At 37.9% G+C, this 15,522-nt stretch overlaps 1 protein-coding gene across 3 annotated transcripts; it reads right to left on the minus strand.

Annotated features, from left to right (window-relative positions):
* Positions 1-638: 638 nt before the first annotated feature.
* On the minus strand, positions 639-7,139 carry LOC132189417 (protein indeterminate-domain 5, chloroplastic). 3 transcript variants are annotated; one of them, XM_059604167.1, is made up of 4 exons: positions 6,578-7,139; positions 5,913-6,309; positions 3,314-4,488; positions 639-992 (listed from the first exon to the last, which is right to left on the minus strand). In XM_059604167.1, the coding sequence occupies exons 1-3, from the start codon at positions 6,732-6,734 to the stop codon at positions 3,345-3,347; spliced, it is 1,698 nt and encodes a 565-aa protein (XP_059460150.1). In that variant the 5' UTR covers positions 6,735-7,139; the 3' UTR covers positions 639-992; positions 3,314-3,344. The 3 variants fall into 3 exon arrangements, with proteins under 3 accessions (XP_059460150.1, XP_059460158.1, XP_059460142.1); XM_059604175.1 differs by lacking the exon at positions 639-992 and adding an exon at positions 2,330-2,375; XM_059604159.1 differs by lacking the exon at positions 639-992 and having other exon boundaries at positions 3,129-4,488.
* Between the last annotated feature and the right edge of the window lie 8,383 nt (positions 7,140-15,522).

Genomic DNA, 15,522 nt, shown 5'->3' on the forward strand with positions numbered 1-15,522 from the left:
TGATTAATCTTCACGATTTCTTTGAAAACTTGTCAAGATTTAAGTTTTAAGGGTTTTCTTACTTTAGATAGTTTTATCCATCATAAAGCGTTGCGACTTTTATCGGCTACATTCACTAGTGCCTTCCACTTTTCTGATCTCCTTTTAGTTCATTGAGGTGCTAATGGCCTGTCTTAATTGTATTTTTAAGTTTAGCTTATATATATATATATATATATATATATATAAAAATATATAGACACACGCAATACACATCAAATATTGTCTCCATTAAGATTAAAAAGAAGTGTGCATAAATGTTTTGTCCTTTCTATATAGTATGTGATTTTGCATCAAAACAATTAGTAGTTTTACGTGTGATCTAGAAGAAGCTGAAAACGTTATCCATTACTCTACATACAATATTATAAAATTTTGTGACATTATTCTTGGGTTTTCAATTTAAAACTCTTAAGCAATTAAACCATGGCTAGAGACAAGTATTTTTTGACAAATGACAAGTCATTTAAAACACGCCACATCAGGCAGTGTGAAATGGATATGATAAATGGGCGTGAAAAGTAATATTACTCAAATTAAATATTTAATCGAATCCAAATAATTTATGATGCAAATTTCTGGAGTCATTTCATTTCCAAACTATAGCCCCAAATATTATCCTTCAAAAGTTATAATTTGGCAAAATCCTTTTAGTAAGCCATTTCACAACAGTTTTCTGATACGTTTTGGATTTTTGTGGAAGTTCCAATCTTCCTTGTATTACTAATAACTGGTGTTAGCAGTGCATAAAGCAACACTGATAAGAATGAAACACAAATGGATTGTCTGCTAAACTCACTACTTAAACTATGAAAAAGTTGTAGCTGGGATTGATCACCAAAATCCCAATACACTTGAAGAAGCTTAATTAATGTGTTCCCTGCCCTCGCTCCATCCAAAATCTGAATTCGATCATGAGAAAGATGCGCTTGCAGTGGAACAAGTTTGAGTTCCTGCAAACAGCTTAAACTTAATTAATAAATGTGATACATGTTTTTTTTTTTCGTTTTTTCTTTTGTAAAGGTAAAAATAAAAAATAAAAAAAATCCCCTTAATCAAAGAGAAGCAAGCTAGTTATGAAGATAGACCGCCTTCCATATTAGTCCCTCTACACTTGCCTTAGCCCGCTTACCAAACAAAGAGAGGAATAACTCTACATAGGTATAGAGATCCACATAATTAACTCTCTTGGCTACATTTATTCTTAACTCTCTTTGTTTGCATTTTATCCTCATACTTTTTCCATCAGAGGTAGTTTCGCCACCATTCATGGCATACGTGCCCCTCAGACTTGAGAGTCATTTTTGCATATCTATTACTTCACTGAGTGTTCAACCTGGGTGGTCACTATATACATCAATAAAATCAAAATATCTTCCAGCAATTTCAGTCTCTAAAATTTATGAATTGAGAAGTGTTTGACAGTGCTACTTTATAAGCGAACACGTGAACTTTATATGCAGATCTCAAGTGAGGTCCACCGTCCACATGCAGGCAGAATTCAGCTTCGTGCGATTTCAACATTATAATATTTTATAAGATATGGGTATAAGATATTACATGTATAATTAAAAGAGATGCTCCTTATCTTATTTGCGATGGTTATATATCCAATTAATTTACTAGTAATTAAATACTGAAGACAAATGATCTTCTTACAAGAGCTAGATTATATCATAATATTTCACCCTAAACATTATGATATAATATTTAGAGTGAAATTATATTAAAAGAGATGCTCCTTAACTAGCTGTGTTTATCTTATTTACCAGTTCTACCTTTTCCATTTCAAAATTAGAAATAACAAAAGTAAAATTTGAAATGATCAAGGGGGAAAAGAACTAACTCTTGAATGAAGAAAAACGGATTAAGTATTTCGTCAAATCAGAAAAGTCGTGAGAAAAGGATTTACGAAATTTTGGTTTTGTTCAATACATATCAAAATTTGTTGGCATTTGTTTCTAGTAGTTCGATCGCTTTTATAATTTGTTATAATTTACTCTCTTCTTGGGAGCAAATAAGTAGGGCAAGAGAACATCGATCGGGACAGTTGAATAGACCTATCTTAAAAATAAGATATTTTTACACTTAATTAACAAATGTTTTGCATAATTTTTCAACAATTAATTAATTGTGTACAAAAAAGAAAAAAAAGTGTAATCTTAGGTCTCGATGATGTAGAGACTTGGTAGGTTGGTTTTCCCATGTGTTGCAGTCCAGGTAAGTAAGGAAATTAGATAAATTTAAATGATATGGGAAAAGCAGTTTTCGAAATTTCCTTGAAACGTACCAGGTAGGGCAGTCATTGCATACTCAGATGAGTTGGCTGATTGGACCTCAACGTACGTATAATACACCCAGAGAGAAAAGTCAGTCGATCTATTCCAAACAAGCCCTATTATGTTTTGCTCAATATATATATATATATATACAAGGTATGTATGTATGGCAGCTATATATATTCTCAATTATTATACGTACACCCGGATACTTAATAGTCCATGAGATTCACTAATTTTGTGCCTACACACAGCGGTTTCCACTGATCAGGAACATCAATATTCTTCAAACGAAGTAATTTCTTATTTTTTGTTTTTTAGGGTTGAGTCCAACAGTAAGATAGAAATGCCCCGACACAGTACTGCTTATGAATTGACATAAAATAAAACACAAGAATATCAAATCACCAACCTTTCATAGCAGACATCATATATATATATATATATATATATATATATATATATACCTGGTTCTTAATTAAAGAAACGACTAAGGTCCAGACACATGAGGAGGAAGATTTCCTACTGTAGTTATTTGACTTCCATTCGCACTCACTCCTCCACTTATTCCCAAACCCTAAGAGTGTTCACAAACATTTTTTTTTTTGGAGATAATATTAAATGTGTATGGTTTTCTTTCTTTTGTCAGCTAATGTCTGTGGGGTTAATCCTATATACAATTATGGCCCAATATATATAGAAGATATTTGTCCGAGCATCCCAAGTTCAGAGCTCGTGACTCCGCCAGCCCAACAAACATAAATAAATAAAAAGATAAAAAGGAAAAATAAGTAGAACAAGACAAGAAAAGAAACAAAGTACTCCAAGTCAGGACTGCCCGCATTGCAAGACAATAATGTGTCAGAAATTAAAATAGAAAAGAAAAGAATCCAAAACCCCATGAACACTATAACAGTAATCACGTTTGCCAAGAAATCCAACATACTTTTTTTATTCTTATGATCAAATTTAATGCGTCACTAATTTTTACGTACCTCTCGCTGTACGTTGTTTCAGCAGCAGCAATCACTGAAGATTTCCTCCATCCCTAAAAGATTGGCTTGACGGCGCAGTATTTCTGTCGGAGTCCAAGGAGCTCACATCAATGCCAATGCCGTGGTGGTGGTGATGCTGCAGCGCCTGTTGCTGTTGCTGTTGTTGTTTTTGGTCTCTCTGCGAAACTCCGCTCATGCTCCTCACTATCTGCCCAACCCCAAGAAAATCCCTGGTTAACCTGTCAGACCCTCCAACGCTCACCGTCAGATTTTGCTGTAGCTTGGGTTCCTCCATGTGTACTTGAAAGTCGGTCCTACCGGCATTGTATCCACCAAAAGCACTGAGAAGCGAGTTGTTGCCGCCACTGGCGAAGGAATTCATCAGGTCTTGGAGGTGGCTCTCATGTTCGCCGAACATGCTGCTTAAGCCACCTGGAACAAGCGATTTGGCGCCACTTGATGAGGAAGAGCTTCCGAAAGTTGTTAGCAAAGAGGCAGTGTTGTTGTTGCTTGTAGTTGAACCCATTTGTGCAGCCTTTTGAAGCAGTGCAGTTGCAGACATATGCGGGATGGCATTGTTGGTTTGAACCGATGCGCTGTAGAGAGAAGGGACGCCGCCTGAGTTGATTTGGTCAGGAGAGAAGATACTGGACCCTTCACCGCCTCCGGCAGCAGCATTTGCATTGCTGAAATGATCGGGTATTAGCAAACCAGAAGATGGAAGAGTGTTGTTGTTGTTGTTGTTGTTGCCATTATTTGTGCCGGTGTTGGAAAGGTAGCTAAGGTTGAAGAGATTGCTTGGAGTTGGAGGATTGCTTGAGCTGTTTTGAAGATTAGAAAATTGCATTAACCCTTGTTGTTGTTGTTGACGATAGTTTTGGTTGGATTCGTGCATGAAGAAAGCAGAAGAAGCCATGGGCTGTGGTGGTCGGAAGGATGAAGCAATCCCAGGGGGAAGGAGATGATCGAATTGACCGGGCCTGGCACCCACAAGCCGTAATATATCACTGGATTGGCTGTTCTGGTCTTGCATCTGAGGACCCACTTGAGATAAGCCTAACCCCATGTTGTTGCTGCTTCCATATAGGTTGCTAGTGCTCAAGTTGGGAGGGTGTCTTGCACTTTCTTGAGCCAGTGCGTCACAAAAGGCCCTGTGAGTGATAAAACTGTCCCGCCTGAACCACTTACATCAATCCCTTGTTAGATCAGGTATGATAATTACAGAAGGACACTATATATATATGCAAAAAGATTTCTATATATATTTGCACAATAAGCAGTTTAATCTAAAGGTAAATACATGTGACAACTATGTATTTAAGATCAAATTTGGACGTCCCATTGATATTTGAAGTCAACAATCACTTTTAAGATTGGACAAAGTCAACAATCAAAAGTTAATTACCTTTTCAATTTACATAGGATATATGATCTGCTAATTCCACCGACAAATGAACCCCAGTAACCATCATTGCAATTAATCATTACCCAATATATATACTGAAATGATTAAAAGAAAAAACTAAATACTGAAATCAATATATATATATATATATATATATATATATATATATAAAAGTTGGTACAGAAGAATGTGAGGAGCTAAGCAGGAGTTTAACTAAAATTTTCCCCATAAAAAAAAAGGAGAATTAAAGGGGTGGGTGACAGAATTTTACTAGAACTTGAAAAATAATACATCAATCAATCAAGAAGTACGATTGGAAGAGCGGGATCTTCAATAAATGCAACGGGAGAATGTATATATTGAACATTGCGAAAAGTGGTCAATCAAGAAAGCAACCATTTGAGGACTTGTGCTCAATTAATGAAAAACACATGAAATATGTGTTTCCCAGCTGAATCTAAAGAAAATGTCACATTTATTAACTCAAAAACTGAATTCTGAGTCCTAAAAGACTGCAATTCTGTACACTGGGACGACAGCCCCGAAACTGCAGCAATGGTGAAGAAAAGGCATCTGAATATGAGTTATGAGAGAGAGAGAGAGTTGGTTAGGCAGTAACGTTGTCATGAAAAGGAATACCCGCAAGAGCACAGTGCTGATCACATCTAGCCAACCCATAAGAGAACAAACACCATCACCCTCTCTACATGGCATAGCAACACGTGATACCATAAAGTAAATGGCAAAAATGGCGGTGCCTTCGAGGCCAAATAAAAAGATGAATTTTTTTTTTTTGGGGGGTCTGAAATCTCTACGACCATAACAGTTTCCAGGGATTATTCACGTGGGAACATGTTTTCTGCTATTTCCTTCTCCACCGTACCGACGAAAATTAAAGAATTTTGACAAAGAAAAGAGAGAGAGAGAGAGAGAGAGAGAAAGAGCCTGGGAAGGTAACTGAAGGCGAGAGAGGAAATTAAGAAAGCATCAGAACTTTTTCCTCAGCTGTCACTTGAGGAATCTAAGCCCTAAACAAAAGAAGCGAAGAACTTGTAGTAACGCCTGTGCCTATGCCTGTCTCTCTCTCTCTCTCTGCGGCTATATGCGTATTAGATGGAGGGATGGATGGATTGATTGATTAATGGGGGCAGATATAATGTAATATTGGGAACAAAAAGAAGAAAAAGAAATTACCTAGAGAAGAGAGTGCCGCAGTCGCATCTATATTCTCTAGTGCCACAGGTCTTGGAATGAGCCTTCCAATCAGACTGCACGGCATACCTCTTGGAGCACTTGTCGCACTTCCACTTCTTCTCGCCGTGCTTTCTCGAGTAGTGCTTTTTGATCCCAGTGAGGTCGCCGAGAGCCCTCGATGGGTCGTGGTGGACGCATGTGGGCTCCGGGCACAGATAAACCTTCCGTTTTGGTTCTTTTGTAGTCTTCTGCTTTAGCTTCCAAGGCAGGTTGTGTCCTCTTCTGTGCAGCTGTAGGTTCTGCTCCCTTTGGAACCCTTTGTTGCATACCTCACATATGAACCTGTTTGTTGCCATTAGGGTCTTGGGAGATAGTGCTATTACCTCCGCATCTGGATCTGTCATGGATAAAAATGCCAAACAACTAACTATTAGAAAATTCTAATTTTATTTTCAATAAATCTCTTTCTCTCTCTCTCTCTCTCAACCCAAATCTAATTAACATACATACCCACTTCATTAATTCCCCATTCAACGCTTCAAAATTATAATACCTAGGGTTCCCATATATATACTGGGCTTTTTATTATGTTTGCAAATTGGGGAATTCAGAAGAATTTTGTTTAAAATGATATGATTTGGATACAAAAATTATTGGATACTTGCATGGTGTTCCTGGTTGGTTTCTCTTTTTCTTCTGGGGTAGTGGAGCTGGAGCTGGAGCTGTAGATGACGTCGGCGTGGAGGAATGCTGTTGCTTCATCTGGTTCTGATCCTCTTCTCTTATTCCAAACAAGGGCGTCGACGAAGAAGAAGCCGCCATCTTCAGAGAAAACTTCCCAATCTAAATTGAAGAGACAACCTCAACCCCACATGCAAATTCCAGTCCTCCTCAGGAGTCTTTCTTATCTTGACGATTCCCAACTCTTGGGTATTGATTAATGAGAAACCTAAAGGGTAAAATATGTAAAGCAAAAAAGTTGAAGACAAAGAAAGAGAAAGAGAAATCAACCCCCCATGCCCCTTTGGTGCTTCTCCTCTACTTGTTCTCCTGTTTTAAATGAAAAATCTTTCTTGAGCAGGCGATGGTACTATACTCTGCTTCTTCTTTGATTTGGTGTCATGCTCATACACCAACACATATACACACCATTCTTTTCCTCTCCCTTTTTTTTGTTTTTTGTTCTTTTTTTTTTTCTTTCTCTTTTCCCAGATTTTGCTAAATTCTTTCCCAACATAAATATTAATATCACAAAAAAAAAAAAGGAGGAAATTAGTTGTAAGGGAGAGAAAGGAGAGAGAGGGTAAGACCTACAACAAGTCGGTGGACCCAATCCTTAGCCACATAACGACATGGCATGGTGTGTGAGAGCAGCATGAACAGCTACACCTCTCTCTCTTCGCATCTTCTTACTCACATTCAGACAAACTTGCCTTCATCACCCTGCCCCCACTGGGCCTCACAGTGAAACTTAAAAAAAGGCAAAAAAAAAAACACATTTCAAACTAACCCATCCTGAAAAAAGTAGGGGGAAAAAATAAATAATAATAAAAGACACAGAGAATTTGGTTTTGTAGAATGGAAAACACCTGAGGGTTGATTGGGGATAAGGGCAGTGTGTAGTAGTACTAGTACTAGTGTTTCCTTTTGGGGGTGGGTTGGGGTCACTGACATGTCCAAGGCAAAATAGCTTCACGCTGCTTCCATGTACAGCCGCTTTATTTGGCTCCGTTGCTTGCACCTCCTGGCCGGCGCTTCCCTTTCTTGCCAGTCACATCAGGGGTTTTTTCGTCATTTCATACAAATATATTCGGAAAATGCCCAGGGGCGGACCTAATCCAACCACTACGGATAAACAATCCTACTGAAAATTTAGTATCTACTAATATCGGTATAAGCACAGTCCTGTCATTTCCACGTGTGACAGCTAAATTTCAACCGTGCGTTTAAATTATATGGTGTTTCATGATTTTACAAACTTCATTATCAAGTCAAGATAATGGTGGATTCATTAAACATGCATAAATACATGTCCAAATTTTATTATTATCTTTTTCGATTCAGTTTTTCTTGAAATGACAGTTTTTATTCCATGCCAGCTTTACTTTTTTTTCCTCGAACAGCAGCTTAGCTGCTAGCAGAGTTGTCATTCTTTATAACAGTGACAGCTTACCATAATTATGCTTTTTTGTCATGTATTATTTTTCATAATTTTTTGATGCTGTAATTAAGTTTTGTGGGTGGAATGATAATTGTCTCCCCATTTTAATGTGGCAGTACTTTTATTTCACTCTACTTGAATTATTTCTTGTTAAAAAAAAAAAAAACAAATTAAGGATTAGTTGTTGAATAATTATGACAAAAAAAAAAAAAAAAAAATCCGTGTCATGGGATCTGGTTATTGTCTTTTATAAAATATTATTTGAGTTGAACAATAAAAACGTAGTTCCTCCAGAGACACAAAAGAATGTAAATGGAAAGCGCACATACATCGATGTGAGTAAAATATTTAAAACATCTATGAAGAAGTAGTAAAACTTTTCCCTTACAAATAATTTGTCAAAACCCCATAAATAAATAAAAATATGAGATATACAACAGTGTAATATAATGTTTAGATTTAGTCTATATTTAGTAAGGGAGAGAGAATTAAAATTAAAATTTTAAATTTTAATCCTCTCTTTTATGTGATTGTCTATTTGTCACATTACTAAAATTTAGATTAAATATGAATATTATATTGCACTGAAGTATTACTCTAAAATTAAATATAAATATATATATAATATATCCAAAGCAAGCAAAGCCACGGACATTTGAAGGAGCATTAAGTGACAACACCAGCCCTGTCGCAACACGAGGATGATGCTTCGTAAGAACATGGACACGCTGCACGTCCAACAACGGCGCCACTTTCATTTTACCTCCACTGCCCTCTCATTCTCTCAAAATGCCCCTTTCATCCTACTAAGTCCTCTCCGCTATCCTTTTACGTTCCCATGCATTCATAGCGGTCAAACCCTTAACTTCAAAAGGGTGCATGTTATTAATTGACCAAAATTGCTTTGTTAAGTAAAAATTATTATTGAATGTTACATATAATTTTATTTTTTAATGGTATATCAGAGAATGAACTTTTGAAAATATATATTGAACTTAAATATTGCTAGCCATATATAGCCTATATATGGCCCTTCTGGCCGGACTTGAGCTGTTAAGCAAATGGGGTGGGCTTGGCCCTCACTCAATAGCCCTAAACGAAGCGCACTGGAGTTTATTTTTTTAATTTCAATAGTTTAATTTTTTTGAGTTTTGTCTACACTCGGAAAATAAAAAGTAAACATAGGAAAAATTGTATAGCCTGGGAATTGGATAATGAAAAATGAGACAAAATTATGGCAACTTCGGGGAAGGCTCGTATTGGAAGCTAGCTAGTACGCGCGTACGTCTTCTGTGGCTCCAATATTGTACCAAATCATCATAACATAACATATTAGGAAGAGAGGAGAAGATGTTACATTGTTTTGACTGTATCAACTAGCAACTAATGTTTCATTAAAATGTATTCTCTTCACTGTATTATTATACGTATCATCAGATGGTACAACTCTATATAAATACAAGTGTATCGCTATTACTGTTACAGGTGATTGAGTTCTACATAAGTACAACAGCTTTGAATTATACAAAATAAATAAATTATCCTAATCTTTATCTTTGATCTCTGGTTTATTGTTCTTAACTGGATGGGAGACTTCATCTTTTTTATCCACAATCCACCCCTGAAATCTCAATACTAATGAGTACTGCACACGTTGAGATTGGTTTGAAGCATCTTAAATTTCTGAGCTAGTATAGACTTTGAAACAATCTGAGGATTGCTTCTAACCTCAATGAAAGACAATTAAGCAATAATTATCACATTAATAAGATTACCCGTATACTAAATCATGCAAACACACATAACAACAATACAAAGAGTTGTTTTGTTACTTTTCCCTCTCTCTCTTGTTTTAGAGAGAGAAGCTCTGAAAAAACCCTAGGTTTTTTTTCTTCCCAGCCGCCTCCTTAGTGGGGTTTTTTCTGCCGCCTCGTGCGGTCTTTCCGGGGAGGAGGGAAAGGCTTTGCCTTTTCCTTTCTCTCCTCCCTTTTTCCGTTTCCTCCTTGTTTCTCCTTCATCTTCTCCTGGTTTTCTCTTGTTTTTTACTTTTCTCTCTTTCTTTTCCACTGCTCCTCTGCCTTCTCCATTCAGCGCTGCCATCACTGGCCCATTTTGTTGATCTGCCTTCGCCGTCCCTCCTCTACCACAGATCAGCCACAGATCGGTCGAGCTTTCCACAGATCCGCCATCGTTGTCCCATCTCCACCATAGATCCGTCCATCTTCTCCTCCTCGTGTGGCTCCTCTGATCTACCCTCCGCCCGCCTACCTCCGTCTCTGTTGGTGTTGTGTGCTGCTGATTTGTGTTTTTATTGTTGTGTTGTAATCTTTTTGTTTATTTGTTGTAATCTTGCTGTTATTTCCCTGTATTTTTTCTGTTTGGTTGTGCTGTTTTTCTTATTTTCTGTGGGTTACTATCTCCCTGATCTGATCTGGTTTGACCTTGTGAGGGAGTTTTTTGATGTCGGTGGTTGTCCTTCAGCGGCTCCTTTTCAGTTTTATGCAGCACCATCCCTGCAACTTTCATTTCACAGTGATTGTTGCCTTTACCGCATAAGTCTCTTCACCAAGATTTTATGCACTTTAGAACCGCCTTGTGCAGCCCAAGAACAGGCCCGACTTGTTTATGGTTTCTCTGAGGCCATAGATGAAACCATTGCCTATTGTTTGATCCTTTCGGATCATTCCCTGTATTTGGTCCTTTTGGACTTTTCCATGTATCCCTACTGCTTTAACTGCTTGGGCTTTGTTGTTAGGGTGCCCACCCTTTTGTTGTTGTTCGATCACATGTAACCTTTTTTCCCTTATTTGATTGAAAAAAAAAAAAAAAAAAAAAAGAGTTGTTTTGTTACAAAGTGGAAAATCTATTTGAACACATTAAAGGTCTGAAAACAACTCCAAAGCTACCAAACACGGGAAATTATTATATGAAAAATCCAGATTACAAGATAAAATGAAACTTACAATCCTTTGCGATATCATATTTTTTGTAAGACAGCTAGTCACCTGCTAACCTCCGAGTCCTTCAATCTTCCTATAGTACATCTCTTTACCGATTCTCCGTTAGACTCTTCACGAGCAACAGTGGTGTATGATTTGTAAGCTAACACTCTCAAGAACACTTCAACTGTGGGCAAAGCTCAAATCTTTCATAACATCCACACTTGGACACACTCTTTTGGTGATGGAAAATGAATCTAGAGCTCCTATAGGATCATCTTACACACTCTCATCAAGTACCCAAGAACCCTCTAGAGCATATACGAATCTCTAGGAAAAATGGCTCGACCAACTATTTTGAATGGAGATCAAAATCTCATTTTTATAAACTATTATGTAGGTTGCCATTAGAACACTGATGGCACTGTTCGAACAATACTTCATTAGGGTTCCATCATTAACTCCCTAGCACTTATCAGTGTCTAGGTCATCCATTAGAACGAGCTTTTGACGGGACCTTACTGTAATACCCCATAAAACACCCGTTTTAAAAAGGATATATTAAAAACGTTGTTAATGATTTCATAAAACATGGTTTTATAACAAAATACTTAATAAGAGTGACCCAACCCCTTGAGTCTTTTAAGGCAAAACCCAGACCCACCCCTTTTTGACCGTACGTACGTCCAATAGTACAGTATGTACGCTCCTATCTTTTAATGAGTACGTACGCCATGGGACCACCGTACGTATGATAAGTGCTAAAATATACATATTTTAGCCCCTTAATTCACATTTTTTAATCTCCTAGTCTTGTCATTATGTGCTGTTTTATTTCATTTTTGTGTTTTTTTTGTTTTTTTTGTTTTTTTGTTTTTTTTTTAGGTTATTGAAGAAAATGAAGCGTTTCTAGAAAGTTTCGAGCTTAAAGGACAATTTGAGAAAATTCTCCAAGCTTTGGGATCGAGCACAAGCCATTAGGATCGAGTGCATCCACGCTCGATCGCCCAATACCTAGGATCGAGCGCATCAGCACCCGAGCTCCGAAGCCAGTGGAACGAGTGTAGTAGCGATCATGCGCACTAGAAGCAAGCTCGAGCGCACGACCTTGGGATCATGCGCACTCGAATTGCCTAGATGCTGCAGAAGCCCCTTTTCACTTCAGATTAGGTTTTCAGTCCCCAAGTTGAATTAGGAGACTAACCCCCGAGTTTATTAGGTTTTCTAGAGCCTTTAAGGTTTTCCTAAGCCTATAAATAGACCTCTAAGCCACATAGAAAAATACACAATTCGAAGATAATTTGGAGCTGTTTCCAGGAGTCGCTTTCGGTTTCTTCTTTTCCTTTTCATTTTAGCTTATTATGTCTAGCTAAATACTTTTGTTAGGGGCTAGATTGAAGCCCTAATTATATCTTTTTTAGGATTTCAATTATGCCTTTGTACAATCATGGTTTGGTTTAATTAAATTGATTAGTTCCTATTTATTTGAATTCCCCATATGAATGTGATTAATCATCATGTGCATATGTGGGTCTGTTAATTTAGTCAATTTGGATGACCGATTCATGGGCTTAATAAAGTAACAAAAGAATCTCATCACGGGTTCTTGGGATAATCAATATGTGGAACTAGGAGTAGATACTATGCCCTAGGCTTCATATGTTTGTCGATTTCCATAGATTTATGTTTCCTTAAAGAACAACTTAGTAAATACCATGCTAAATCCCTTGGGGAAGAAAAGAATTAGAGTAGATGTCATACCTAATTCATTGCTTAGGGAAATCGATAGTTTAAGGAGTAGATACTATGCTCTTAGGTTAATGACATTAAATATATCAACATGATTGGAACATTAGCGTATTTGTATTTTAATTAGTCTGATTAGTGGCAGATGTCAAATCCCTAACCTTTTCATTATCTTTATCTCTTTCAACATTGCAAATCTGTGATGATTTCGCAATTTAATTTGGAAAATCAGTTTTAAACAAAATTAACAGTCCTCGTGGAAATGATCTCATACTTGCACCCTATACTATCGTTTTGATCTCGTGCACTTGCGAGCAAAACGAACCAGGTATTCACCTATTAATTTAGGTGGGTATTTGACACAACAAGTTATTGGTGCCGTTGCCGAGAATTGTTTGAGTCTGTTCAAAATTAATTTTTCATTTAAGTCTTAATTTTTAAATTCTGTTTTTCTGGTTTCCGTACGAGTAGTCTCGTTCTGCAGCAGTGCGATCGAGCGCACCTTTGGTGCGACCGAGTGCACTGCTGCAGGGCATTGAACCTACTGTTTTGTTTCCTGCTTTTAATTTTTTCTATTCTACACAAGTACGATCAAGCGCGCCTTGTTGTTCACTCGAGCGCATTCTCATCCGTACGGCCCTGCGCGCATGAGCGCGCACACACACCTACACAAGTGCAATCGAGCACACTCGTGCAGACTCTCGTGTGACCTACTTCTAGGCCACACACCCCCTGTTCCTGTTATTATCTTTCCCTTGTGCAGCAATTTTTTTTTCTCGTCTGTTTTTCTTCATCTGTGACAGTGTGATCGATCGCACTGAATTGTGCGATCGAGCGCACTCATCCAGACAGTATTATTGCAGCTGCTGTAATTTCTGATTTTTAACTCTCTTTTTCTTTTTATGCAAAATCGTGTATCTTAGAGCTTAAGCCATCATTCCATATGGACATCCAACGAAGAAAAAGAGAGATCTCCAAAGCAGAAGAAAAATTTGAAATGGCGGGAAGGGAAGAAGAAGATGTTGAAAACCCACCAGTGAGAAGACCTATGAAAAGTTCATTCATTGCACATAACTTTGATAGGCCATCATGCATAGCCTTCCAGCCCATTGTGCAGAGCAACTACAATTTATCTCCACATTTGCTCAACATGGTCCCACACTACAGAGGCACACCTTTTAAGGATCCGTACTTGCACATGAGAGACTTCTTCGATCTCTGCAAGACTCAGAACACCCAGGGCTTAACCGCGGAAGGAATTAGGATAATTCTTTTTCCTTTTTCCTTAAAAGACAATGCTAAACTCTGGTTGAATTCTTTGGCTGCAGGATCTATCCATAACTGGGAAGAGTTAGCCACAAAGTTCCCGAAGAAGTTCTTCCTAGCTCAAAAGACAAGGCAACTGAGGAAGGATATTCAGACCTTCCAGCAAAGAGATGGAGACCTGTTCTTTGAAGCATGGGAGCACTTCAATGAGATACTTCTCAAAGGCCCACACCACAACCTATCTCAAGACGATCAGGTACAAGCCTTCTATGAGGGTTTAAATGATTCTAACAAAAGTCTTGTTGATTCAGGGTGTGGAGGTGTGCTTGTGGAGAAGAACATCGAGGAGTCTATAGAACTCTTTGAGGCCTTAAGTGAGAATTCCCAACAATTCTCATCTAGAGGAAAACAAGGACTCAAAGGGAAGGGTGTGTATGAAGTAAGCACCACTCGTGGAGTTCAGACCCAGATGGCAACTATGGCGAAGAAGCTAGACATGATCATGAAAGCCATGACAAACCATAGCATTGCTCCGATTCAAAAAGTAGCACAAGTTGAGGTATGTGCTATATGTTCCCATGCTGACCATACCACTAAAATGTGTCCTATGTCTTCAATTGCAGGTCAGGAGCAAGTGAACTATGTGGGGCAGAACAATTACCCTCTAAATAACAACCCATACTCCAACACTTACAATGCAGGGTGGCGCAACCACCCCAATTTTTCTTGGAGTAACAATCAGAATGTTTTGAATCCTCAAGGGCAGCAAAGAAATTTCCAGCAAGGAAATAACTACCAAGCTCCACCACAAGTGGGCCACTCAAATCCTAAGCCGAAAAAGAATGATGTTGAAGGTGCTCCATTCCAATTCTTGACTACACAACAACAGACCAACACTCCACTCTAGCTATTTAGTGATTGAAATCCACTACAAGTCAAGCTATTCAAAAATTAGAGACGCTGGTAGGGTATGCTAAAGATCTAAGTGAGAGGAAGAGAGGAGAGTTCCCATCTCAGACCATACAAAACCCAAGAGGCCAAGAGGAGCTCAAGTCTATGACAATCCGTCAGAGGGGAGAAGACATAAATAACAATGGGGGATAGCAATGAGAAGTACAACAGTTGGGCTGAAGACATTAAACTTAGCGCTCATGGGAGGCACCCCACAACATATCTTTTTTTTCTATTTGTTTTTCATTTCATTTTATTGCTTTTTTCCTTCTGTTTTCCTTTGTTATTTTAGTAGTTTGTTTTTTAAGGGAAAAGTGTGCTTGCATTCAAGTTTTGGGGTATGCTATGAGCCATACTTGTTCCAGCCATTTTCCCTGTCACCTAGGTAAGATCTTTCCATGTTATATACACATTGGGGACAATGTGTCATTTAAGTTCGGGGGTATGGGAGACACTTACACACATTTTGTCCCTATTTTTTTTTTTGGAAAAAATGCATGTTCATGTTTGTCTTGAAAATTTTTGTTGATCTAAAAAAAAAATTGTG

This window comes from Corylus avellana, chromosome ca1 (genome assembly GCF_901000735.1).
Source record: "Corylus avellana chromosome ca1, CavTom2PMs-1.0".
Classification (NCBI taxonomy): Eukaryota; Viridiplantae; Streptophyta; class Magnoliopsida; order Fagales; family Betulaceae; genus Corylus; species Corylus avellana.